At 35.5% G+C, this 27819-nt stretch overlaps 2 protein-coding genes across 2 annotated transcripts; one reads left to right on the top strand and one right to left on the bottom strand.

The window, feature by feature from the left end:
• The first annotated feature begins 1074 nt into the window (after window positions 1–1074).
• LOC125818062 (PH, RCC1 and FYVE domains-containing protein 1) lies at window positions 1075–20288 on the top strand. Its single transcript, XM_049497572.1, has 9 exons — window positions 1075–1710; window positions 2805–2891; window positions 4471–4560; window positions 5382–5462; window positions 5608–5802; window positions 5944–8076; window positions 12960–13106; window positions 18753–19138; window positions 19932–20288. Exons 1-9 carry the CDS (start codon window positions 1639–1641, stop codon window positions 20062–20064), a joined length of 3324 nt encoding a protein of 1107 aa, XP_049353529.1. The 5' UTR covers window positions 1075–1638; the 3' UTR covers window positions 20065–20288.
• A 1905-nt stretch (window positions 20289–22193) lies between these two features.
• LOC125818076 (uncharacterized) lies at window positions 22194–25643 on the bottom strand. The gene is made up of 3 exons (XM_049497597.1): window positions 25431–25643; window positions 23903–23940; window positions 22194–22412 (listed from the first exon to the last, which is right to left on the bottom strand). Exons 1-3 carry the CDS (start codon window positions 25501–25503, stop codon window positions 22299–22301), a joined length of 225 nt encoding a protein of 74 aa, XP_049353554.1. The 5' UTR covers window positions 25504–25643; the 3' UTR covers window positions 22194–22298.
• Between the last annotated feature and the right edge of the window lie 2176 nt (window positions 25644–27819).

Below are 27819 nucleotides of genomic sequence, written 5' to 3'. Positions count from 1 at the left end.
ATCTTAATATTTTCTTCTTATTTTATCTTTACTTATTATTTAATAATTTTATTTTATCATTTAACCTACATTTTCATATATATTAGCTCTATCCCATATTCTATAATTTCTTGTAGGTTTATTATTCAAATTATGAATGTGTGACATTATTTAATGACAGAGAACGATACAATCTATTCAAATATTATATTCATTAAAATTATATAGTACGATATAATACAATACAATACAATATAATACAATATATTATGAAACAATACATAATAACCGGTTGAACAAAGTGTTAGTTGCAATAGCTATTAGTAGTATAAATTAATAGTTTCTTATTTTATATATATAAATATATATTTTTAAAGGAAAAGAAAGAGAGGAATGAGAGCAGAGAAACAGCTCCTTTCCTGTAAGAGCTTGTTTGTAGTTAAATGATTTTTAATACTATAAAGTTTGTTTATTTATATTTTTCATTTGTGCTTCATTTTTTTCATTCTAGATATAGCATCACACATACTCAAATTTACTTGCCATCAAAGAGTATACTAAAATAATAAGTATTCCTCTTCCCTAGAGATTTTTAGAATCATTTTTTAATTTAGGAATTATTTATTTTTTAATTAATGAATTTACCCACCCAAGGTTAAATAAGTTAAGCTAAAACATTAAACTACATGTTAAAACATAAGAATTTTTTTTCTCCCACAAAGTAGCTTGTTCAGAACAGAAAAAATATTTTAAGTGAATATTAAAAGAGAACTGCAATAAGAATTGACAATTTTTTGCTTAAAATTCTTTTACGTTTTTTTCATCAAGATTTTCTTTTTAGAGACGCGTCATAATTTAAGCATGATTATTTTTTTTAATTTTGTATAAATAACATAAGTTATTCAACTGTAAATTGAAAAATTAAATGGGTAATTAATGAGAAATGGATGAAAGTCCAACAAGTCAAATCTGTTTATTTATTTTTTTAAAATGAATTTTTTTTTCCAACCCAAAACTAAAAAAGGGGAAAAAAGTTAAAAAATATTAATTTTTAGTTCTCAATAGTCCACCTTAGTTCTCTTCTCTCTCCTTTAATCTGTTGCACTTTTGTGTGTGTGTTGCTTCTGCACAATTTTTGGAGAAAAATTCAGATCAAACATTAGATTCTACAGCTTCACTTTTTCACCTGATCTCTTCCAATTGCCATTTTTCTCTCTCAATTTTACAAACCAGAAGCTGAAAAGCCTCCAAAATCATTGAAATCAGTCAAAGTTAGGATTTTTTTAACTGAAAACTTTCATTTTCAGTCGTTTTCAAAGTTTCAGCTATCTGGGGGTGTTTTTTTTTTCTTTCTATTTTTTTGAAGACCCAGTTCAGTTCTTGATTATTCACTTCACACCCAAAAAGGGTTTCAACATTTTTTGAGCAAGTTGCAAAATTAAGAGCAACTGGTGCAAGTTGTGGGGGCTATCAAGAATTGATTTTTCAGTTCTTTCTTGGGACATTTTGGTGAATTTTTTATGAATAATTTGTGTTGAGGTGATTGGAATTGAATTTTTTTTGTAGATGAATGAATGGGAGGGGTTGGAGTTGAGAATGGTGTTTTTCAGTATTGGGGTTTAGTGATTCTAGGGCTTGTTTGGAAGAACTGGTTTTTTCATGTCAATTGCTGATAGAATGAATTCAGATGCTAATCGTGCTGGTGGACAAGTGGAAAGGGATATCGAGCAGGTAAATTGATGCATTTTTAACCATTACTTAGTAGATTGATGTTTGTTGAGCATTATTGTTTTTTGTTTCGGTTATCGGTACTAGTGTTTTGTTGCTACTGAAAAGCTGAGACCAGTTTGGGATAGAAGGGTAGTTGATTCGATTGTGTTTTGTTTACTATAGATTCAGATTGAGGAGTAGTTGATTGAATTGTATTTCATTATTGATCAGCTGGTCCCAGCTGGTTTTGGATTGAGGAGTAGTTGATTCAATTGAATTTAGTTATTGATAAGTTGGCTCCAACTAATTTGGAGAGGAAGTGCAGTTGATTGATTTGTATTTCGTTATTGATAAGCTGACACTAATTAGTTTGGGATTGAAGGGTAGTTAGATGGTATTTCGGTGTTGATTAGCTCTGGAAACTTGGAGAATGTCCTATATATATGATACTTTTTGGTTTTGTTTTTTAGTGTTAGAAGTAGCTTTTTGCATTCCGTAGTGAGAATTCGTTATCAGTTTCCTCTTTATGGGGTGTAAAGCAGATAACTGATAAAGAAAGCCTGTTTAACTGAGACAAAAAATCTGTAATGCTCATTTGATACCTAGAATAGGAACGACAATTAAAGTAATAATACTCAGATAGCATGAGTGATAAACGAAAGCTTGTTTAATTGCGACAATAATTCTGTAATGTTCATTTGATACATGGAATAGCAATGGCAATTAAGGTAAAAATACTAGGATAGCATTTTTGACAAACAGTACGAGTCAAAAGGTTGCTAGGAATGTTGTTTTTCTTTTAATAAAAAAATTGCTAGGAATGTTAATTTTTCAAAATTTTTTTTGCTAGGGATGTTTTTTCAAAAAAAATAAATTTCTAGGAATGTTGTTTCTGCTATTGATGTGCCAAGTAATTTAAAGGATTGATGTTGGATAGCAAGAGCAATCAAGTCGAATTAAGTATTTTCAGTAAAAGTTGCATGGACTATTCACTTTCGGTGCTTGTTCCATTGTTTATTAGTGTTGCTTGTTCCATGTTTATTTATTAGGTTTGAAATTTCTGGACTTCTGTAGTTTTATTTCAGCTTGTAATTACTTCTTATGATTTACATCAGGCCATAACTGCTCTAAAGAAGGGCGCATACTTGCTCAAGTATGGAAGAAGGGGGAAACCAAAGTTTTGTCCCTTTCGGTTGTCAAATGTAAGTATCAGTTCATCTTTCTTTAGCCTATGTGATGTACTTTGTAATTTTGTGTTCTTACCCCGATTTTTCTCTGTATCATCTATGCATATTCTTGTAAGATTTCTATATAATTTGTACTTATCGAAACAAAAAGGAAAAAAGATTTCTTTCATATTTATTGAGTTTAGCATGAGGTTTAAGATATAATATACTTTTTCCCTTTTTTTCCAGTTGTGTAGTTTAATAACTATGCTGGTCTTTGCTTTTGTCAATTAGGCTGCAAAATCTGATGTTTGAGACTTTGAGTTTTTCTTGTAGTTGTTTAATTTCTCGTTTGACAGGTAACTACTATGTTCTATAATTTTTAAGGCAAGAACAGAAACTTCTAGATTCTATCAAGCAGAAGCTAGTAGTCTATCAGGCTTTGTGGGAGGTGTATTATATTTGCCTAATTGTTGGAGTTAAGGTGCTTGGCGTGACCTTTTGTGAAATGCCCTAGTGGAGAATTGGTTTCAGGAGCTCATATCATGTCTGGTACTGCTTATTGTTTTTGGATCAGGGGCAAGAGAAGGGGTTTTAGTCTTGTGTAGAAGTATAAGCAGCAAGAGAGAGAAATTTAATTCCACACAATGGGTTAGCAGGCTATACATTTCTTGTTGTAATTTCCATCTACAATCTCCTTTTGATTTACAGCTGCTTTGAAGTTTGTGGAATCTTCAGCTTTATGTCTTACTGTACATAGGTCACCCAAAATGTGTGTTGCAGCCTATCTATTTGAGAAACCCTTTTAGGTTCTGTTCTGAGTTACCTAATAATCAGTTTACAAATGCTTACCATATTATACCTTCACCTCTATTTAAAAGAATGCTTACCACATCAGTTCCTTTGCCTTTCTATTTGTTCAGAGTTGGTGTACTTTGTGTCTCTGTATGAGTTATTGTGTTTGATATTGGAGTATCATTTAAACAATAAAAATACTACATGACATAAGAAGAATACATTATCAAGCATGAAAAGTATGCATCAGGTAGTTCAGGCTCATTAATCTTTCTGCTAACATGAAAGCAATACGTGATTCGTGATATCTGAATTGCCTTACACCCCCAAAAAGTAAAAATAGCATTGTGTCCCAGGCAGGAAAATATTTAAAGTTGAGTTACGAGCAAAATGCAGCAAAAGTTGGTAATCAGAATGTCTTCAAAGTCCTACCCTTATCGTGTTATCCAACAACCTACACTTAGAAATCATTCATTTATGCTGAAATAAAATATCTAATTTTTTATAAACATATGCACCTAAAGTAGTTCTTTATTCAAGTATGCTGATTTTTTCACAACAGAAAGAGAATCGACCATTTTGTGAACTGTGGATCTTACTGTTTAACTGCAGCGTGTAGTTCAACATCATCAAATGCATTTATTCTTTGTTTCCTTGTTGTCCCATAGTTATGGTTTAGCACTTGATTCTGGCCATTTCTTTGTCTGTTAGCTATCAGAAAAAAAGTTAGTGTGAAGTCTGGACAACTTTGTGTCCTTTGAAACGTAGCGCTAATTGAGAATCAATGCAGTCTAAAAGTCTATTCTGATTCTGGTTGCAGGATGAGTCTGCTTTAATATGGTTTTCAGGTAAAGAGGAGAAACACCTGAAGCTAAGTCATGTGTCAAGAATAATATCTGGGCAGCGCACTGTAAGTTCTCCCCATGGCGAAAAGCCTATTTCTGTCTTGCAACTTTTTTTTATTGGTATCTCCATCATTCAAATGAATCCATCTGCATATATTTTTGTGTGGTATAGGTACAGAGGTGAGAGAATGTTTCAGCATTCCGATCTCACACCTGTCATAGAAAACAGATATGTAGTTCATTTCTCAGATGGTAGTGGCACCTTTTCTTGGGCCTTAATAGACTTCTATTTAGGCAAATACACCTTAGGTTTTTCTGTTATCCCGGTGCAAGCATCCCTGTCTCTTTCCATTAGTGATCCCAAAGAAAAGAAGGTAGGAGTTACTGCCATCCTGGTTTAGGCTTGTACAGCGACATGCATAGCTTTAATAGAGAGGGTTGGGGGGCTCGACTAGAAGGGGAACTTGAGGTGATATCTGATAAAGTCACGGAGATACTGAGTATTGTTCGTGAATAGTTATGAATTTGCTTTGGTTTTGTGCTAGACACGCTACTCTCATCAATTTTTTTTATCTCTTCTATTCGATATGATAATATAATTTTTTTATAAACAATAAACTAGCGAGTAGATGAAAGATGGAGAAGTAGTAGATGGGTAGAGAATGAATAGGACCAAGGTCCAAACACTGCAAAAGGAAGGTTGTCCACACGCCTTAATTAGTTTGATTAATTGTTCTGTATGACTCTGTCAGTATTTGTCTTTCTTGCCTTCTCCCCACACATATATACACACACACATCTTGCTATAACTGTCAAGCATAACAAGGCAAAAATCTTGTTAGTAGGTTTTCACAGATCTGAATAATTGCTGCTGTTCTATTTCCAGCCAATTTTTCAAAGGTACCCACGACCTGAGAAAGAGTATCAGTCATTTTCACTTATATACAATGATAGATCGCTGGATTTGGTAAGAGTTTTATTATTAACAGCTGTGTCTTTCCTTTAAAGAATTAATTATTGTGATTTTTTGCTCTGTATTATTCCATTTTTGACAGAAATTGGTTCATGCACCAAACTCATCCCACCTTTTGCTTATCATTCTCTATTCTTAGATATGTAAAGATAAAGATGAAGCGGAGGTTTGGTTTAGTGGTTTGAAGGCCTTAATATCTCGTGGGCACCAGAGAAAATGGAGAACAGAATCAAGGAGCGATGGAATTTCTTCCGGTGCTACTAGTCCTAGAACATATACACGAAGAAGCTCTCCTCTGCATTCTCCATTTAGCAGTGGTGACAGCTTGCAGAAGGTACTGTAGCATCCACATGTCTACTCATGCATATGCAGATTAAATATCTCCTTTAATTTATTCATGTTGATAGAGTAAAAGTATTTTGGTTCTATTTGTCTCTTTGGGATGTTGAATGATGAGATTGTATATGTCCTTCAGGATGGCGGTGATCAGCTTCGTCTTCATAGTCCATATGAAAGTCCTCCAAAAAACGGTCTAGATAAGGCATTTGCTGACGTAATTATGTATGCTGTACCTCCTAAGGGTTTTTTCCCTTCAGATTCTGCTAGCGCTTCTGTTCATTCCTTATCTTCTGGAGGTTCAGATAGCATGCATGGTCAGATGAAGGGAATAGGAATGGATAATTTTAGAGTAAGCCTTTCAAGTGCAGTTAGCTCATCAAGTCAAGGTTCTGGTCATGATGATGGTGATGCCTTGGGGGATGTTTTTATCTGGGGGGAAGGCACTGGGGATGGTGTCCTAGGTGGTGGACCTCATAGAGTTAGCAGTTCTTTTGGTGCCAAATTAGATTCTTTGTTTCCTAAAGCTTTAGAGTCTGCGGTGGTATTGGATGTTCAAAATATAGCTTGTGGTGGCCGACATGCAGCACTGGTGACAAAGCAGGGCGAGATTTTCTCCTGGGGTGAGGAATCGGGAGGTAGGCTTGGGCATGGTATTGATTCTGATGTTCTGCATCCAAAGCTTATAGATTCACTCAGCCATTCAAACATTGAGCTTGTTGCATGTGGTGAAAATCATACTTGTGCTGTAACACTCTCTGGAGACTTGTACACATGGGGTGATGGTGATTTTGGTCTTCTTGGGCATGGAAATGAAGTTAGTCATTGGGTTCCCAAAAGAGTAAATGGACCCTTAGAGGGCATACATGTTTCATATATCTCGTGTGGGCCCTGGCATACTGCTGTGGTGACCTCTGCTGGTCAATTATTTACTTTTGGCGATGGTACTTTTGGTGTTCTTGGACATGGAGACAGAAAAAGTGTCTCTAAACCTAGGGAAGTGGAGTCTTTAAAGGGGCTTCGAACTGTACGAGCAGCTTGTGGGGTTTGGCATACTGCAGCGGTCGTCGAAGTCATGGTGGGAAGCTCAAGTTCGAGTAATTGTTCATCAGGAAAACTTTTTACTTGGGGAGATGGTGATAAAGGTAGACTAGGGCATGGTGACAAGGAGTCGAAACTTGTACCTACCTGTGTTGCAGCTCTTGTCGAACCAAACTTTTGCCAGGTTACTTGTGGACACAGCTTGACAGTTGCATTAACGACTTCTGGTCATGTGTATACAATGGGAAGTCCTGTGTATGGCCAATTAGGTCATCACCAAACTGATGGGAAGTTACCCCGTCGTGTTGAAGGCAAGCTGGCAAAGAGTTTTGTGGAGGAGATCGCTTGTGGAGCATATCATGTTGCTGTCTTGACTTCCCGAACTGAAGTTTACACATGGGGAAAGGGGGCAAATGGAAGATTGGGTCATGGTGATACTGATGACAGAAACTCTCCCACTTTAGTGGAAGCTTTAAAAGACAAGCAAGTAAAAAGTATTGCTTGTGGCACTAATTTTACTGCTGCTATTTGCCTTCACAAATGGGTATCTGGGGTCGACCAATCCATGTGTTCTGGCTGTCGTCTTCCTTTTAACTTTAAAAGAAAACGCCACAATTGTTATAACTGTGGGCTTGTCTTTTGTCATTCATGTAGCAGCAGAAAATCACTGAGGGCATCAATGGCACCTAATCCCAATAAACCCTATCGTGTCTGTGACAACTGCTTCAGTAAATTGAAAAAAGCTATGGAAACCGATGCTTCTTCTCAGTCTTCTATGAGTCGACGAGGAAGCATGAATCAGTCACTAGCTGATATAACAGACAAGGATACTAAGTTGGATACAAGGTCTCGACCTCAACTTGCTAGATTTTCTACAATGGAATCCTTCAAACAAGTTGAAACCCGTTCTTCCAAACAGAAGAAAAAACTTGAATTCAACAGCAGTCGTGTGTCACCTATTCCAAATGGTACCTCTCAGTGGGGAGCTCTCAACATTTCCAAGTCTTTTAACCCTGTATTTGGCTCGTCCAAGAAATTCTTTTCAGCTTCAGTTCCTGGATCAAGAATTGTTTCTCGAGCAACATCACCAATATCTAGACGGGCCAGTCCACCTCGTTCTACTACACCAACTCCAACATTGGGTGGACTTACATCTCCAAAGATTGTTTTGGACGATGCTAAAAGGACAAATGATGGCCTTAGCCAAGAGGTTATCAAATTAAGAGCACAGGTATGTCATTTGTCTAAGGAACAGTTCTCTACTTCTGATGCATTTTCCTCTCTTTGCTTCAACATCATATCCTTTTTGCTGATGTGAATTAAAAAACATAGATTTGAGTTTCTCTATGAATCTAAGTGTTTTTGGACATTCTCTGTAATGTAGAGTGTCAAACATTGGACTTGGGGGTAAAAAATCCTCTAAAATTTCTAGGGAACACCATATTCATGGAGTCAGAGTTCACTGGGGCTTGAGAAAACTTGTTAAATAGTGTTTTGGTACTTGTGGTCAAGGGTGAATGGTTATGCATAATCTTTTCTAATAATGGTGAAAAACTTCATCCAAGTTCATAAGTATTACTTTGAATGGATAACATGTGATAGTATATGATTAAATGGAGAAAATCAAATAATTTATTGAGAGGTATAATCAGTGAATTATCTATTTCTAATACTAAGTTTTAATAATTTTTTGAGCCTCCAGGTCACTGCTATCTTCTGTTAGGTACTATCTTGTGGAATGATATGCTTGTTGCTGCTTTGTACTGTTCAATGAATCTGACATGCTAAAATCCTAACCTAAAGGACAATCAACTGATCAAAATTGTAATCCGCCAAGAGATCAAAAGAAAGTTTTGCTTGCAAGAGTGCATGACTGGAAGTTGGAGCCGTTTACTCCTATAATGACTCTGCTAGTCTACTTCATTGTGGATTGTGGAGGATTGGCTTTTAGAAGTTTTACACCTGCATAGAAGTAGTATCTACCTTTGGACCTGAAACTTAATTTACTGTCAAAGCTTGTCTTCTCTGTAACAACATTGAGCTAAGATTATCCATAGGCATCTGGCATCCTATCATTTTCCAAAAATGTCTATGAGGGCATATCATTTACAACGTCAAATATATGCATTTTGATCTTACTAGTCTTTATTTACGTGCATTGCACGTTTATCCCATAGTACAAATTATTATAAAGACCTAGAAAAACAAGGAACTGTATATTTTTGTCTCGACCCAAAGTACCCCCTAGGTGTGATATGGCGAATAGAACCTCGAGAGGCCCTAGACAAGCCACTTGACATAAGCATGACGTAATAGAAATACAATAAGAGAGAATAGACAATAAAAGTCTCATATCATATAAGGAATCTGAACATAAGTGTGAAATCTAAACTGTGTTTGACATAGCCTTTCTAAACACCATAAGAGTGGTTGGGGCGTAGCCCATACATCACGTACAAGTCTGAAACGAAAAGACAATAAAAGAAATAAAGCATCGATGGTCTTGTCCTTGAAGCATGAGGACTCACCAATCCAATGTACTAGCAAAGCAATATAACCACGAGCGGGAGGAGTGTCGGACCCTATATTATAAGACAATATAGGCACAAATATGCATTAGTACGGTGAATGTACGAAGTATGGGGAAATGCATAAAAACGTAAAGCATGATAGCGTGATGAACTTAAACATGATATGCAAGATCAAGTAAAACGTGATAAAAGCCTTTATAAAGTAATCATAAATCATACACAAGGTCAATGCATGCTTAAAACCATTTAAGAAACTTTCATAAAACCTTTGATAGAAGCATAGTTCATTTGTGGGATATTTACCGTTAAACCGACAATAGGATCATGTGAGCTATAACATGAAATCCGGCAATGACCCTCATACCAAAAAGGGGAATCTACTTGCCAAGGTAGAACCTTGTCACATTCATTCTTTGCTAAAGCGGATCCACTAGCTTAGGTCATTTAAGACAATCCAACGGGGGCACGTAGTTAAGGGACAAGGAGATTGCTTCTAGAGAACCGCCATCTACTAAAGGGAGAGCCTCCATCTCAAAGTCCTCTTGGTGCTAAGCAAATTCCAATGGAAAAGACATAATCATAATCATATCAAAATACATGGAAAGGCACAATTAAGACTACCAATCCAATCATAAGTTCATGTTAGAGTAGCTCCTTTCAATTATGATTTCATAAACTTTCATAGTAGACACTTACCTTTCTAAGCATCTAAATCATGATTTCATTCTATTGTGAGAAAACCTTTCACAAATCATTGACACTTTACCTTAAAAGCATCCTTTAATCATAAATCATTCTTTTCATAAACATGCATAGATTCATAAATCAAAAATAATAGTACCTAAGCATAATTCATATTCATAAAATAGGCATAAGCATGAGTTCAAAGGAAATCAATTGAAAACCTTGTAATTATATCAAATCATGATTAATAAGATTGACTATCAACAATTGAATCATAATAAATAGAACCCATGGAGATTTGCATGAAACTCTAAGAGAATTGGGTGAATCAACTTAGGAGGTTGAGATTCTTTTGGGACCCAATAGAGGAAAGGAATCCATTGGTGAATTCCCACATACCTTGATAATCAAAGCCCTAAGAGTGCAATGAGGATGAGACCTTGATGCTTGAAACCCTAGCTCTTCACCTGAGCTTAAGAGATAATTTTGGAGAAGAAGACTTGAAAGAATTTAGGAGATTTTGAGTGAATGAGAGAAATTAGGCCAAGTCTTACGGGTAAAAACAGTTATAGGGTAGTTATAGGGCCAAAATGATGTAGTTTAGGGGTTAATTAGATAAGAAAAGACCAAAACACCCTTAATTAACAACTGCCTAAAGACCCTACGACTTCGACCTACGGTCTGTAGAAGTCTGGTCAGTTGTAGAATCATTTACTGGGACTCAAAATTTCTGATCAATTCCACGAGACCTTCCTACGGCCCGTCCAACATTCCACGGCTCGTAGAATCCAAGTTCAAGTCCAGAATTCCACCAAGTCTAGATCACTTCTACGGACCCCACCTATGACCCATAGACCACATTACGACTCGTCAAATCCTTTCATAGACCTAAGGTCTCAAATCAATTCTCTGAATCACCCTACAGGCACTTCCTACGTCCCGTAAACTGCCCTACGATCTGTCTTGTTCTTTCGTAGGTCAATTTACTAGGACTTGACATTTTTCCAAATCTCAAACCAAGACCTACGACTTCCTTCCTACGACTTCTTTCCTATGGCCCGAAGACTGCCTTACGATCCGTCCTATTCTTTCATAGGTCAATTTACTGGGACTTGACATTTTTTGAAATCTCAAACCAAGACCTACGACTTCCTTCCTACGGCCCGTAGGACTTTATACGGTCCGTAGGTCGGACTCATAGATCACTGCATCAATGCCAAAATGAAACTTTTTCCCTTCCAAATTCAACTTTCAATTTTCGAGGTGTTACAATTTTAAAATGTTTCTCGTTTAAAATGTGGACTTGAGAAATTAGAAAATAAAAACTTGAAAAGTTTGAAATAAATTTACAGCCTTTATTATGTCACCATACAAGGAAATAGTGCAGTTTTTATATATTAAAATGTTATTTACATTCATTTTCTTGTTTTTTATTTTTTAAATTTGTTGAAGGATTTGTGTACCAATTGAAGTTTAGGTTTGCTTTAGAAGGAAATTGCTTGCGTTAATTTTAATTTAAAATTTTACCTTACTTTTAGGTTAATTCAATTCAAGTTTCTTTATTTCACTTTATTTAATTATTTATTTTACTTTCTCGAAGAAAGAATGAAAATAAGATCTCCAAAGAGAGCAAATGTGGGGTCTTTGGGTCAACATCATGTAACCACAAAACTAATTTCAATTTTTATTTGGATGAAAGAACGAGAAAAGGAACTCCAGGAAAGAGAAATACTAGGGTCTCTAGGCCAACACCATGTAACAATTGAATTAATTTGGCACTCGAACTAAACTAGACCTTGGAAAACTTGAGCTAAGCATGCTTACAAAAAAAAACATGTTAAGCATGATGAAAGGGTTGTGATGTCTAAATAATGAATTTGTCATTAGAACTAAATCCGACCTTAAAAAAAATCGTGCTTAGGATGATAATGGGCTCATGATGTCTAAGAATGAAGTTTTTGTTTTACTTATTAGAAAAGTCAAATAATGAACCTAAGGAAATAATGAAGTTTCTATAAATGAATTCTATGAGCAAGTTCATCCAACATGGAATGCACTTACAAAGGGTAAAAGAGTCTCAATATTTTGTGTAGAGCTTCATTTTTTACAATAGTACTAGTCATAGCATACACACCTTGCTCGTGTCCCTCATATTAATTTTATGTGGTATCAGAGTCAGGTTCATTCCAATCAATGATTATCCATGTTGGACCTACGCACCAGATGACCAATTTTGGGCGTGAGGCGGGGTGTTAAGTTCCACATCGGCGGGATGAGGAAAAGTTGAACTCCTTATACGGAGATGTGCTAGCTTTTGGGGTTGAGTTAGACCAAGTTCCATTTCTTTACCAGTATAATTTTATCCAACGTGTAATTATTTTTAAAAGGTTAAATCTTAAATCGCTTTTAATTTCTAAATACTTAAATTTTCTATATATTTCAAATAAGGAGGAAATTAATACATAAAATTTAGTTAAATTGTCATTTGCATTGTGTCATTCAATTGTGCTACTTATCCCCTCGATTGGATATGGTCATTGTAAGCTTGTCCATAGTCAGCGTATTATCTTGCATGTTTACGACATTCATCCATGCATATATTGGGCTTTAAGCCTAAATTTTTACTCCTTTGTAATGCCTTGGTCTGTCAACCATCCTGTAAAATTTATTAGTATCTTTTTATTCATAGCATTTTAGTAATCACTTCCTGTTTCCGGCGCCTTTTTTAGTTCTGTGCTACATCTTTATCTATAACGCCATTCTCATGAAAGTCTGAATCTAGCATCTAAACTGTCTGTATTTATGCATCACGATTTTGTTGTAATTGAATCATGAGACTCAAATGAATGTACTATTAATTTCATTGAAAAAGCATTGTGTTTAACGATCTTCATCATAGGTGGAAAATCTCACGCGCAAGGCTCAACTTCAGGAGATAGAACTGGAAAGAACTACTAAGCAGCTAAAGGAGGCAATAGCCATTGCTGGAGAAGAGACTGCCAAATGCAAAGCAGCGAAAGAAGTGATCAAGTCACTTACTTCTCAGGTATGCTGCTTCAAATCTTTGGTAGAGAAAATTGCTCACATTTATAATGAAATACATGTCTATCTTCGAAATGAGTATCTCAGAGCAAATCGTTTCGGTTTTGACTTAGTGAAAAGCTCCTTATCAAAAAACCTAATGAGATGCTGCAACTATTATATTACAAATAAGGATGTATTCTACTTAAACTTTTAAAAAGTGGATTAAGAAATTAAAGCTTTCATTTACTCTAATAAATTCTAACTGCTTACTTGTTAAGTTATTCTTTCAAGTAGTACAGTCTAACATAGATACATGTATGCATCGGTCTATGATTTTTATACAGTCGTTTGATATATAAAAAATTAATTTCAGTCCAACTAAGAATGTGGTTGTCATGAGAGTTTGTTTTTTCTTTTCGATAGAGTCAGTTGATTTATAAACAAATTAATTTCTGTCCAACTAAGTCTCTGTTTCTCATTGTTCAAAATATTTTATTTTTTTTGGTAGATATGAGAGTTTGTGTTTTTCTTTTGCCATTGTGAATTCTCAGTTGTGCCAAAAAAAACTTAATAATGCAATTTTTTTTTGTCTTTGGGTTATTAGTTTTTGTTCATATAATTGTCGAACATCTGTTTTTTACCTTACTGTTTCGGACAAGCAAATACTTTATTCTGACAATGTGTATAAGCTGGAATAATCCAAGATGAACAAACTTTTTTTTTCACTTTTTATTATTATCTCAAAACAAAGTTTTTGTTCATCTTGGAGCACTCCATGCAAGATGACAATTAATTGACTCTGCTGCCCTTCACACAAAAAACACCTACTGCATATTGAAAGGCCACTCTCCTGGAGAATTTTTTGAGTTTAGCAGGCATTTCTTGCAGTCACAAACCAAAACAAGCTACTTTTGTTGGTGCTTTTGTTTTCCATAGCATTTTCCATGGCAGTTCTCCTTCCAATTGCTCAACTCCAACCATAACATTTTATAACAGCTGCTTACAGTTAATATTCCTTTCATGCTGGCGAGCCATACTTGTTTATCTTTCTACCTAACACACAACTGTGTAGATTCTAACAGCTGTAATGATTGACTACAACAACATACCCGTGAAATCCCACAAGTTGGGTGTGGGAGGGTGGTGTGGACCAGCCTTAGCACTACCTTGTGGGGGTAGAGAAGTTCTTTCCGATAGACCCTCAGCTCAAGTAATGCATATCCAAAATAGTAAGAAAAGGAAATACAGTAATGAAGAAACCATATAGAAAATAATGGAGAAAAGAACAGTAGCAACAACAAACAGTACGATGAACAAAGCGGAAGAAACAACAGATAAAAATATTAAAAAATCAAAGAATAAGGTAGTAGGAGAGTGCTAATAATAATACTAATAAGGATCGACCCAACAACCTACTAGCCTTCCACCCTAATCCTTGACTTTCATATCCTCTTATCTAAGGTCATGTCCTCGGTAAGCTGCAAGTGTGTCATGTCTTGTATGAGCACCTCTCCCAAATGTTTTTTTTTAAAAAAATAGGTAACTTTGTATTCACACAAAAGAACTCATCAAGTAACTGATGAGGAGAGATTTACAAACCCCCAAGGGGTGCCATGCCATCATACTCAAAATCCATAAACAAGCTTTCAAAAATTTACAATTGGCCTATAAACTCCACTAAACTATCTACTTCCCCCACTAAATCTTGCTTACACCAAATATACAAAAGACTAAGACGTCTCATCTTTGATCTCATCTTCGTAACATCTCTCATTTCTTTCTTTCCATAGTAGTATCCACCAGATGCAAGCAGGGATATTTTTCCACCAATCTTCCTTTGATCCTCTCTTTCCAATTCCTTGCCACTGTGTGAGGACCTCAAAAGTGGTTTTAGGCGTTGGCCAATTTACCTTAAGTATCACCTCTCCCGAATGCTTCTTTGGCCTACCTCTATTTCTTCGAGACTCCCCATAGCCAGCCTCTCATACTTTCTCACAGGGCATCTGTGGATCTCTTCTTCACGTGCCCGAATCGTCTCGATCTCACCTTTCTCGTTTTGTCCACCACGAAGGTCACTCCTATCTTGTCTCAGATGTTTTCGTTCCTAATTCTATCTCTCCTAGTATGCCCACACATCCATCGCAACATTCTCATTTGCGCTACTTTCATCTTCTAGATATGTGAATTCTTGATCGGCCAATACTAAGCCCCATACAACACAATTGATCTAATAACCACTTTATAAAATTACCTTTTAAGTCTTAGCGGCACATACAACACAATTGATCTGACAACCGCTTTATAAAAGTTACCTTTTAAGTCTTAGCGGCACATTCTTATCACACAAGACACTGAAAGTAAGCATCCATTTCATCTGCGCCGCTCCAATACAATGTGTAACATCATTGTCAATTTCCCCATTACCTTGGATATTCGACCATAACTACCTGGAACTATTTTTCTTGGAGATGACTTGTGTATCAATTTGCAGTTCCACATCTACCTCATGAGTTACGACATTGAACTTGCACTCTAAGTACTCTATCTCAGTCCTCCTCAACTTGAATCCTTTAGACTCTAGGATTTGTCTCCAAACCTCCAGCCTACCATTAGCCTTCAGCTGTAATAATTAACTGTTTTTAAAAAAATTCCCAACAACATACCAGTGTGATCCCACAAGTGGGGTTTGGGGAGGGTAGAATGTACACAAACTTTAGCCCTAACTTTGTGAGGTAGAGAGGTTGTTTCTGATTGATCCTCGGCTCAAAATAAAAGTACTTGATAAAATAAGACAATAAAATAGCAAGATACAAAACAAGTGCAACAACGGATAGTAATACGTATTTGAAGAATAAGAAACTAGGCAATAACTAAATAATACTGCTAAAATGGAGAGGAGGAGAGGAGACTACACATCACTTAGCGACCTTCTACCTTAATCCTCAACTTCCACACCTTCCAATCTAAGGTCATGTCCTAAGTCAGCTTAAGTTTTGTCGTGTCCTGTCTAATCACCTTTCCAACTCTTTTTGCCTTACCTCTCCTAACTCCTACTACAATCAACCTCCCACACCTCCATCCTCCCACCTCATGTTCACATGTACGAACCATCTCAGATTCGTTTGAACCATCTCAACCTTGCCCCATACTTCATTCCTAATTATGTCTCTCTGAGTATGCCCACACATTACACATCTATTTGAGCATCCTCATCTCATCTACCTTGATCTTCTGAATGTGTGTGTTCTTTCCTGGCCAACACTCTACCCTATTCAACAATGTTGGGCCATCCACCATTTTGTTAACGAACCATTAAGCCTTGGCGATGCATTTTTATCGTAGAGGCGAGCCTCCATTTCACCTACATCGGTCCAATACAATGTGTGACATCATCGTCATCTCTACTTATGCTTGGATAATTGACCCAAGATACTTGAAGCTTCTTGTCTTGGGTATGACTAGTGCCTTAATCTTCGCTTCCACATCTACTCATACATTATGACACTAAACTTGCACTCCAAGTACATTGTTTTAGTCGTGCTTAACATGAAACTTTTAGACTCTAGGGCCTTTCTCTTACCTTCCAGTCTATCGTTAACTCCAACCCGCATCTCGTCAATTACTGTGTCATGTGCGAATAACATACACCATGATGCCTCCCGGTGAATATGCCATCTCAATTCGTCTGTTACTAAGGCATATAGAAATGGGCTAATGACTGATCCCTGGTGCAACCCAGTCACGATTAGAAAGTGTTCTAAGTCACCTCCCTTGTCCTAACTCGAGTCTTGGCTCTATCCTACATGTCCTTACTACCCTTAAAGTAAGCCACAGGTACACTTCTGGACACCAGACATCTCCGAAGGATCTCCCTTGGGACTTTATCTTATGTCTTTTCTAGGTCAATGAACACCATGTGTAAGTCTCTTTTCTTGTCCTTATACTGCTCCAACAATCTCCTTACAAGATGAATGGCTTCTGTAGTCAATTGCCCCGGCATGAATCCGAATTTGTTCTCTGAGATAAATACACCCTTCCTCATCCCCATCTCGACCATCCTCTCCCAGACTTTCATAGTGTGGCTTAGTAGCTTGATACCCCTATAGTGATTGCAATTTTGAATATCACCCTTGTTCTTGTATAATGGAACCATTGTAATCCACCTCCATTCCTCTGGCGTTTTTGTTGTCCTAAATATGACATCAAACAACCTAGTCAGCCACTCCATACCTGCGTTCGTCCAAAAATCCAAGTATGGAGTGGCTGACTTGCTTGATGATGTCATATTTAGGGTGGCTAGAATGCCAAAGGAATGGAGGTGTTGTACAATGATTCCGTTGTACAAGAAGAAGGGTGATAATCAGAACTTTCCAATCATTGAAATTTCTCCTAAATTGAAGCTTCTGTCCTGGTTCAATTTGTAACAATCAGCCCCCTAACAGCTTGTCTGGTGTGATGCTATAAAGAACAGGGAATTTATCCTTGAGTTTTCCAGTTTCCTTCCAAATGTCCTTCCAGATTGCACCCTGATTTGACTGAAGAACAGTTTTTGGTTTCCAGAAATCGTCTCTACCATGATTTATGGCAATGACATCTTTCCATACCTCTATTTTACGTTCATTAAACCTTCATAATCATTTATATAGTGAACTCTTATTTTGTTGTCTGGGTATTTTGAGTCCCATTCTACCTCCCTTTTTGGCCAAAGTCCAAACATTACATCATTCCATTTTACCAAATGCATTCTTCTCTTTTCAGAATTTCCTTCCCATGGAGAGCTATTTCTCACCCTGTTGATCCGCCTTTCAAAACTAGCTGGGATAGACAATAAGGACATTAAGTATGTTGGAATCCCATTAAGAACACTATTGACCAACCTTCCATCAACAGACAGGTGTTTATTTCTTCCGATGTGTGTGGTAGGAAACCTTACAACTATGCATCCCAATATCTCTGCCATCTTCTGAGTTCACAGCAAATGGCTGCTCTTCTACATCTTAAATGACTACTTTAATCTTACGGCATTTCTCAAAATTTGCATCTTCGGATAGTCTTTTTGTTATAACAAAGTAACTGCATGTGTTTTTGGTTCAATAACCATCTTTGAGAACAATCTACTTCATCTGTTTCAAATAGAATGTAATTTGTTTCCCTCCCGAAATAAATTGACATTTGTATCATACCAATGTCTAGCTTCATGAAATCCGAGTTCCAAAATGTTTTGTATACCTGCAAAAGTTAAGTGGACCAAAATTTTATGATTACAAATTTTACTTTTACTGTTAGCAGTTAACCTTTTAAGTTCACCTAGAATGTTGCTTGAGTTTAAAGTATGAAGGTACTCGGTCAGGAAAACAATAGTGGGAAAAAGAGAGTTTCTCTATGATTTGCTTGTTAATTTTTTGGATTCAAGAGCAATCTTACCGGTTCCAAAAAAAAAAATTTGGATTTGTGAGCTTTTCATTTTTAAGCTTGTTTTCCATAGTGTTCAGGTTATGTGCCATTGTTCGTCACTCGTCAGTATCCTTTTAGTGTAGTATTTTTGCTGCCCCTTTTTTGATGAATATAGAGATGCTTTGTAAAGTATTGAACACACAATTTTCTGTTGACCTGCCTTTCATTAGCTTCTCTTGCTGATAGTCTATTTTGTTGTCTTTATCTTTCATAGCTGAAGGAAATGGCTGAGAGGTTGCCGGTAGGTGCTTCCCGGAACATCAAATCTCCTACATCTTTTTCCTCGGGTTCCAATCTCACTGCCAGTGACATACCAAATGGATGTATTGACCGAGTCCATAGTCAACTAACTTTCCAAGATGTGGAGCCAAATGTATCTAACAGTCAACTACTTTCCAATGGATCAAGCAATGTCAGTAATCGCAATGCTGTTCAAAACAGACAAGGATTTCCAGAACCAACGACAAGAAACGGAGGTAGAACAAAAGAAGGTGATTCTCGTAATGAGAATGAATGGGTTGAACAAGATGAACCAGGTGTATACATTACACTTACCTCCTTACCTGCAGGTGTCAAAGATCTTAAACGTGTTCGCTTCAGGTGCGTTAACTGTGACTTTAGGTCATAAATTTGATGGAATTTTATCTTCTCTGCATTATTCTTGTTGAAGTATATGTTCTCCTCGTAAATATTATTTCTGCTGTCAATTTGTGTTGAGCACATTTTAAGGATTATGGTTAGGCTATGGCACTGTTAAAGTGATCCATCTCTCTTTAAGAATATTCTGGCTAGGAATGGCTCCTATCCTTGGACTGGTTCCTTTGACACAGAGATCTTATTTTAGTTTGTTTACAAGATCCTTCATGTATTCAGTTCTTTTGCATTAGGCTGTTAACTATATGCTTCTATGTTGGTTGTCTGTGGATCTCCCATTTCTGCTACTTGACATTATCAGAACTTCGTTGTGATATATAGATTTCATAAATGCAGCTGCATGGTCAATGAGGTTTCTTATAGCCAATCCCAACTTGCTTGGGGACTGAGGTGGTTGTTGTTGTACAATGGATTCATCTCTGGTAGAGATTTTTGTGTGCCCATATGGCACGTAGGAATAAGCCTGAGATGTTAGAGACATTGTAGTTCTAGATGATCATTAATTTTCCTTAAAAGACAAACCATTTAGCATTGGAGCAATATTAGTTAAGTAGAATGCATACAGATTCATATAGCCAACCCACATAGTTTAGGATTGAGAATTCATTTCTACAATCCTGCAAAAAAAAAAAGTTATGTTTGTGTGCTTTGAAACAATCGGTGGGTGATTGCAGTAAAGATTGTGTGTTTGAATGCTTTTCCCTTGGAAATCAAAAGACTGATGTGTTTTAAAATGCAGTCGAAAACGATTCAGCGAGAAACAAGCTGAACAATGGTGGGCAGAGAACCGCGCAAGAGTTTATGAGCAGTATAACGTGCGGATGGGAGACAAGTCAAGTATTGGCACTGTAAGCGAAGACTTACCGCATTGAAACATGCTAATAAAGTTATGAGTGAAAAATTTATTTTCTTTGACCTCTTCTTTTTCTTCTTCCCTGCCGGAAAATCTCTGCTTTAGGGGAAGAAGATCATAATTCTTCGCTTAGTTTGGCTTCTCAAATTTGTGAGGTGGTAGCAAGGGTTGCCATACAAAGATGTAGGAGTAGAGATTTGCTTTGCAAGTTTTCATTAGATTTTTCTTTTTCTTCTAATGGCTTGACCTGTTCTTCTATAAATTTTCATTTCCCCCCTCCATAATGATGTTTGTGGGAATTGAAAGTGAGAGATGTAAAGTTTTAGTAGGCTTGCTTGCTCTTAATGGGAGTATAGCTTCCTTGTAAATTTCTAAAGTAAATGCATCTTCAGATTTCAAATCCCTAACCCTTTCTGCTGCAAGTGTACAATTATGAGATGAAATCGTGATATGAAATCATATGAAAATGAAGTTGAAGTTTAGTAAGTACTTGTTATCTTTTTTTCCTGTCAACTAGTTGAGACATGCAATGTTTGTTTTTCTTCCTTGGTAACCCTGAAATCCCCAAGGGCCAATTGGCGCATGGTTCGAAACTCAGTGAACCAAGTTCTTATTCATAGTATACATTCAAACACTTAACATGCAGAGTGAGTTCTATGGTGATGATGTTTGTTTGTCCAAAAGAAACTACTACTAAGTAGCAACTCATGTAAGGTGGTCAAGTGATAGGTGATTGATTTTATTAACAAAAACAAAGAAAGGAAAAACTAGGGAAATTTTAGTAGCTCGGTTGGTTAGTTACCTGAATTTTCACTTTGTTGATTTTGATGGTTAAGTCGACCTAAAATTGACAGGACAAACTTTATTGAGTTCATGCATTAATTTAGAACTGGGAAATTCTAAATAAATAGTTTTATAGTTGCTCGAACATGAATATTGATGAAGGGTGTAAATTCTAAGCAAAAGTTAAATTGTGGGAAGTTGAGTTTTTCTCTGAATATACGTTGATCATCGTTAAAAACAGTGAAAAAAGTGTCACTACAAAAACAAGAACAAAAGAAAGGGATAGAAAATTCGTTTTAACCCTCATCTCGCGTAAAAATGGATTTAAGATTTTGAAATTTATGAGTTCTTACTACGATCTTATACCTGAATTTATTGCCACTTATTTATACAAAATACGGAATTGCCATAAAACCATTGGGTTCAAGTGAAATGATAAAAAATATGGTATAGATCAGCATACGGCATATGTATAATATAAAAGAGTAAAGGATGAAGTGGACATTATTTTAGAGTCTTTTGTGAATTTAAAATTACACCAATCATGTTTACGATTTAATTAATCTTTTTTTCAATTACAAAGGCTTAAAATAGCTATAAAACTGATTAACTAACGACTCACCAAGCATTGTGCAGAAGTAGTCAGTTTAAGAAAGTGAAGTGAAATTAAGAAAGGAAAAAAAGAAAAGACGGACTTCATTCAGTGACCCTGTGATTGCTCTTTGAATGATGAGAATAAGGTAAGAAATAATAGAATAATCACTTCATTCCGCCACAGGTCAATGAGCATGGCTTGGAAGCAGCACATTGGGACAAACTCCTTTTAAATATTAACTCAAGGTCTCCTTTCTTTACTCGTCGGTTTGAGTCCGTATTTAACCTATGCCCAATTTAGGCAAACATCATATATAATATGCCCCCTCCTCCTAAGTGTGTGTAATGATAATTTTTCAAATTTATAGCAACTAAGTATATATTTAAAAAAAATAAAAAATCAATTTACAGTAATAATGGATTGAAAGCGAATGAATTAAATTAAAGTACCACAGATCAAATGATATGAAATGAGGTGCCAGCAGTGAAATAAATTGAGGTCTTAAGAGTGAAATGGAAAGTGCTTATTTTTTCTATAAAAAAATGAAGCGTTTGACTATGCTTTCCAGAGAAATTTACTATGAATTAGCAGAGCAGAAATTGTTTTACATAAGCTAGAAAAAGTAATTTTTCCAAACTTTTAAAAAAAAAGTACATTGATAAGAAACACTTTTTAAAAGCTTGACCAAGCACTAATTGCTACTCAAAAGTGTGTATTTAAATTGATTGACCAAACATAAACTATAGCTGAAAGGCAAGAGAAAAGGTCAATTTTGAATCACCAATTATCATCACTAAACTCAAATATATTGAAATTGCAGAAGCACATTATTCTGATAACAACAATTCAATTCCACACAGCTAGCAAATATATGCTCAGTAAGACTTTCCACAGTGTATCAAGCTCCCAGCACCCAAGAAGAGTCCAAAAATGGCTGCACTTCCCAAAGTAGTTTGTCCAATGTATCTGATTTTCAGAAGTCCAGGCACCTGCAAATTTCCATCAGACTTCATTCAGCAATACTTCAATCAAATTCTCTAAGTCCATATTTGTATATTCGGATCCCTCCACATTGCATTGGATGGCTGTTATACCTCCCACCAGCATACGTAATTGGTATCTATATCCACCAACGCAGCAGCAGCAGCTTACGCTGATGGAAGACATCACCTAACTTTTTTGTCTTTACGAGGATTTGAACTCTAGTCTCCAATGTTTGCACCCACGGTAATAAGTCTATATTATGCAAGCATAGTATGAGACTGCTTGATCTTACGTCTAAAAGCAAAATAAAGCATTTTTCAAGTATCACTACATTGAGAGGTACTTCTCTAGACCAAAATGGATCATAAAAAGAAAAGGGAAAGGTCATCGTATAAATAGGATTCTCAGTGCCCTCAAAAAAAATTTCTATAACTTACACATGCTGAATGTCCATCACAGACCTCTCTCTCATTTACCAGGAATACTTCTGATCTTTCAGTAATGTGTTAAAAAAACCTAACTTTCCAGAAAGGAACTAACATCACAAGAAATTATGAATAGACCCCAATGAAACAAAAATTACAAGTTTGTAAGCTTGTCAACATTTCAGCCTCTAAATAGTAAAATCTAGAAGAGCTAGCTTTGGCATCATCCAGTTATCTGGTACCACCTATTATTGGTTGTTTACAGGTTGACATCAGATAAGAACGAGGCTTATATTCAAAGATAAATTTAAATTTATTATTCAAACTGACTAACGTGTTGGTAAATGGAGATGAGCTTTGGATAAAAAAGGGTAAGGCAACTAGAACTTGGCATAAAACTCGACAGTTTTGTTGGAAAATTAAATGGAAGAGACCAGCTTGTCTTCCAAAAAATGTTAAAGACTAGCATCAACAAAACAACACGTGCAATGCCATCACAGCCCATCAACATCTTGCACTGCATTGAAAGTATGAAAGTAAGCTACAACTCTTCGATAAATTCTTAATGTGTCTCTGAGTTAACAGGCGGCCTAGCAAAAAATTCTAAGATAGGTCACGTAATAAACACAGGACCTACTGTTAAATAGAGCCTATTGGAGGCTAACTTTTTGACGGAGACGGGAATCACTATTAACCTTTAGATCGCTAATTTTATAGGCGAACTGCCCATAAATGGACACCAAAAAAAACTGGTGGAGTGCAGGTCCTTATGAAGCTCATTTTGGGTACGGACTCTAATATCTAGGGGTAATTAGTAAACCAAAAAAAAGCATTTAAGATCCAAGATCTGCTGGGAACTGTTCAGGGAGCCGAGACCTTCACCTTATTTACAGTTTGCAACGTGCAGCTAAACAATATCATGCATTGAGATCAGATAACAAAGGGCAAACTAGCTTAACCACTGCCTGCAAGATGCATATAGCTGTCTCTATGCTGCTATAAATTCAATAATGAAAGAACAAAGGCAACAATATCAGAAAACTAGAGACAGAGAGAGAAAAGAACTTTACCTTGAACCTAACAGCCTCATAAGTTCCATATACAGCACCTATAAATAAATAAACATGCATCAGATGCACTGATAATTTATTAAATACATTGAGAACATTCAATCTAGACATTAATGTCAGATCTTATTATTTTTCAGATTAAAACCATCAGTGTCAAAAGCTATTACTATCATTTCTAACTGGAGACAAATGTGCTGAGAGTGAAGACATGACAAAGTAATTAACAAAGAAACTGTAAGTGATGATGGTTATTCAGACATGACACAAAAGGTAAGAACAAATTCCAAGTTTTAAAGCCTCAAACTTTCCTATAACAGGATTACCAATCAGCCAAAATAAAGATATTTGGATAATTGTAGAAAAAATATATCAGCACTGTCACTTCTTAGCAACTGTATACTGTCAACTCAATTAAGAAAGATTGGGGCATTGGGCTACTTAGGAGCTTGGAATTTTGATGCTACTCAAAGCAAACAACAACATACCCAATGTAATCCTACAAGTGGGGTCTGATACGCAGACCTTACCCCTACCTTGGTTGGTAGAGAGGCTGTTTCCGATAGACCAAAGAGGATTGAAGAAGTCATGAAAAAATACTACAGAGAGTATGTCAAAGCATTCTGGAAAAAAGCGTAGTGTGTATGCAAACCTTACCCCTACCTTGAAAGGTAGAGAGGTTGTTACCGATAAACCCTCAGCTTGGATACTTACTCAAAAACAAAGTATGGAAATAAATAAATAAATTACTTAAACATCTATCAAAGATGACCTTTTCCATCAGTAATTAAGGCTTAAAAACATTCTAATAGACTTGTGACACAACCATCTTAGAGTTCATATAATACACTTATTGTGTGTCTACCACAACATTCACCTAGATAATCAAGAACTGGATCTTGTTTTCCAGCTATTTCATGCTTGAGTCCAACAAAATCGAACTTGATTCTTAAAAATGCCTCAACCATTGCATCGTCCCAACGAAAAAAACCCAGCTAATCAAGAATTATAGCTAGTTTTCCAACTATATCATGCCTGAGTCCAACAACTCGAACTCCGCTCTTAAAATGCCTCAACCATAGCATCAGCTCAGTTAACCAACACCCCCCCCCCTCCGTCCCCAACACACACACACACACCTAATCAAGAATCAGAGCTTGTTTTCCAACTATACCATGCTTGAGTCAAAAAATCAAACTTAATTCTTAAAATGCCTCAATCATAACATGATAAAAAAATAACCATTTAATCAAGAATCAGAGGTTATCTTTCCACCCTTTTTCAGCTGAAGCCAAAAGGGTCTCTACTACAAACACTTAATAAGCTCACCATATAACTGATAAACAAATGATCTTTCCACTTGAAAGAGCCTAACAACTTATAGAGTTCTCATTCATTCTTTGCCTAATAAATTGTTGACATAACCCATCAAACAAAACTCCTAATAAGCACAAATTTTTAGGAATATCAACAAGTAAACTCCAAAAAAAAAAAAAAAAAAAAAAAAAAGGAAAAGGGGATTTAGGGTTACCAACAGCGCCACCAACTGCACCACCTATAGCAACACCAGCAGTTACTCTCGCTAGACAACTATCTCTTGCCATATTTTTCTCTCTTCTCAAATGAAGCGTTTTGCAGAGCCGCAACAAATATATGTAAAACCTTATTGCCTTGGAAGACAATTCTCAATTACTTCCTAAGTGGACTTTTGTCGATATTTTGTGAAATTTGAAAATAAAATAAAATTATGAAGTGTAAGTTGTTTTTAAATAATTTTTGAATTTATATGTAAGTAATTTGGAGTGAAAAGAAAAAAAAGTAAGAATAATCTTTTGTTGTTTTTAAAAATTTAGAATTTTTTTGAAATTTAAGTTGAGTTTCAATTTTTTATGGTTTAACGTGTTAATCGAAATTGAACTTCGAGAAAAAGTAAAATATTTTCATGACCAGTTCTTTTTCTTTTTTTTCTGGAGAATTTATATGAGTTTTAGCTTAGAATATCATTTAGGTTCACAATAGGTTAATTTTGTCCTTTAAATATAAATTCATGGGATAAGGGTCTGAAAAATACCTCAACTTTGGTCGGATTTGCTGTTGCGATACTAAACTTTCATGAGGATCTATTACGTCCCTAGACTATTTAATACCATATTTTAAACATATATATTTGCCCACGTGGACATTAAAAATAATGCAAAATTATAAATAGTAATGTGTCCACGTGGACACATATATACCTTTAAAATACACTATTAAATAGTTCAGGGGGTAAAAAATACGGTATTAAATAGTCTAGGGAGGTAATAGGTCCTTATGAAAGTTTAGTATCGCAACAGCAAATCCGACCAAAGTTGAGGTATTTTTCAGACCCTTATCCCTAAATTCATTTGTGAACTTATTTTCGTTTTGTGTAACTGTGAAAGACTTTTTAAAATTTACAAATATTTTGTTCTTCCTAAAATGTGATGAGGCGCGGCATTGGCTGGACATCTAAGGGTTAAGTACTGTTTTGATGTGGCTCATGAGAGGGGAGAGAAATTCATCAACAATATTTGATTGAATTTCTAATTTTCTTCATTTCTTTCGATGACAATGAATAAGAAAAAAGGTCAACGCATCCAAGAAAATGATTAAGGATGAAATCAAATATATTATACATTTGTGAATAAAAATATTCGATTTACGGGGGGGGGGATAATATGCTTCTAATGTTGAATTTAGTAATCCAAATACTAAAATAACTACAAAATATATTTTATACTATCTACATTATAATTAATTTTTCTTTCAAAAGTAAAAAAAAATATTTTGTTAAATTTAATGAGCTTTCATATAATTTTTTTTACATAAATTATGTGATGGAAAAAACGTGCAATGCAGTAACGTGCAACGCTCGTTCATAGAAACTAGTAATATTAAAAGATCTTAACAAAAAATAAACGAAAGCAAAAGAAAACTAAAAAGCAACAAAATTGAACATATTTGTTTGATTCTAAGGTCTAGAACTTTCTATTTTAGTCCTTTTTTGGTAGTGTCACCTTTTCTTGGATGTTGATAGAGTTGTTGTATTTTTTTTATGAGCATGTTAGGAATTTTTTATGGTGTTTTGCTTGTTCTTTCATCTTTGCAAGGATCTCCCAATTAAACCTATTGTTATAATAAATTACTCGATTTATCATTAAACTCATTCCAACGATTTACAAACTCCTAATTCTTTCTTAGTGAGAAAAAGCATCGACTAACCTAGATCTTTTGCAATTCTTCATATGTTAATCGAGCCATCGAAATTTGTCCAAGAAGTATTTTTTTTATTGATCAAGCTCTTTATTGAACCTATTTTTGTTATGTTTTACTTCTTAACTTGCACGTAATATAAATGGAACATGAAATCAAATTCAAAAAAAATTAAACACTACAACAATCACATATGTACCTTACTATAAAAGTCTTTGTGTAAAACTCATCAAATTATTTTAATATTTATTTAGCACACAACTCAAAGATTATGTGAGAAAATTTTGAGCAATCGAATAATATATGCATTCAAATGAGCATACAATGTTTTGAAAAAATAATAATACTTATAGCACGAGAGAAACCAAACATGTTATAAGTGTTGACAAATGTGTTGGCGAACACATATCTTATATCTATCGTCTTGATGTAAAAAATTACATTGGCGTTCACGTGGATCTTATTTTCCCCAATTTAAATCTATTCCTAATTTAAACTATTTTAACCCGGTCCACTATTAAACTCGACCTAATTTACAAAATAAATTTATCCCAAAAGACCTCAAACTATTGATTCTTCTCCGACCATAAAAAATATCTACTAAATTAGGGTTCTTTGCTTTTCTTCATGTGTTGATCGAGACTTCAAAATCCGTCCAAAAGATACGATTTACTCGACCTAGTTTA

Source organism: Solanum verrucosum, unplaced genomic scaffold, assembly GCF_900185275.1.
Source record: "Solanum verrucosum unplaced genomic scaffold, falcon-dt-bn FXZP01000253.1, whole genome shotgun sequence".
Lineage (NCBI taxonomy): Eukaryota > Viridiplantae > Streptophyta > Magnoliopsida > Solanales > Solanaceae > Solanum > Solanum verrucosum.
Note: the sequence above shows the minus strand (reverse complement) of the source record. Positions and strands in the feature narration are given on the sequence as shown.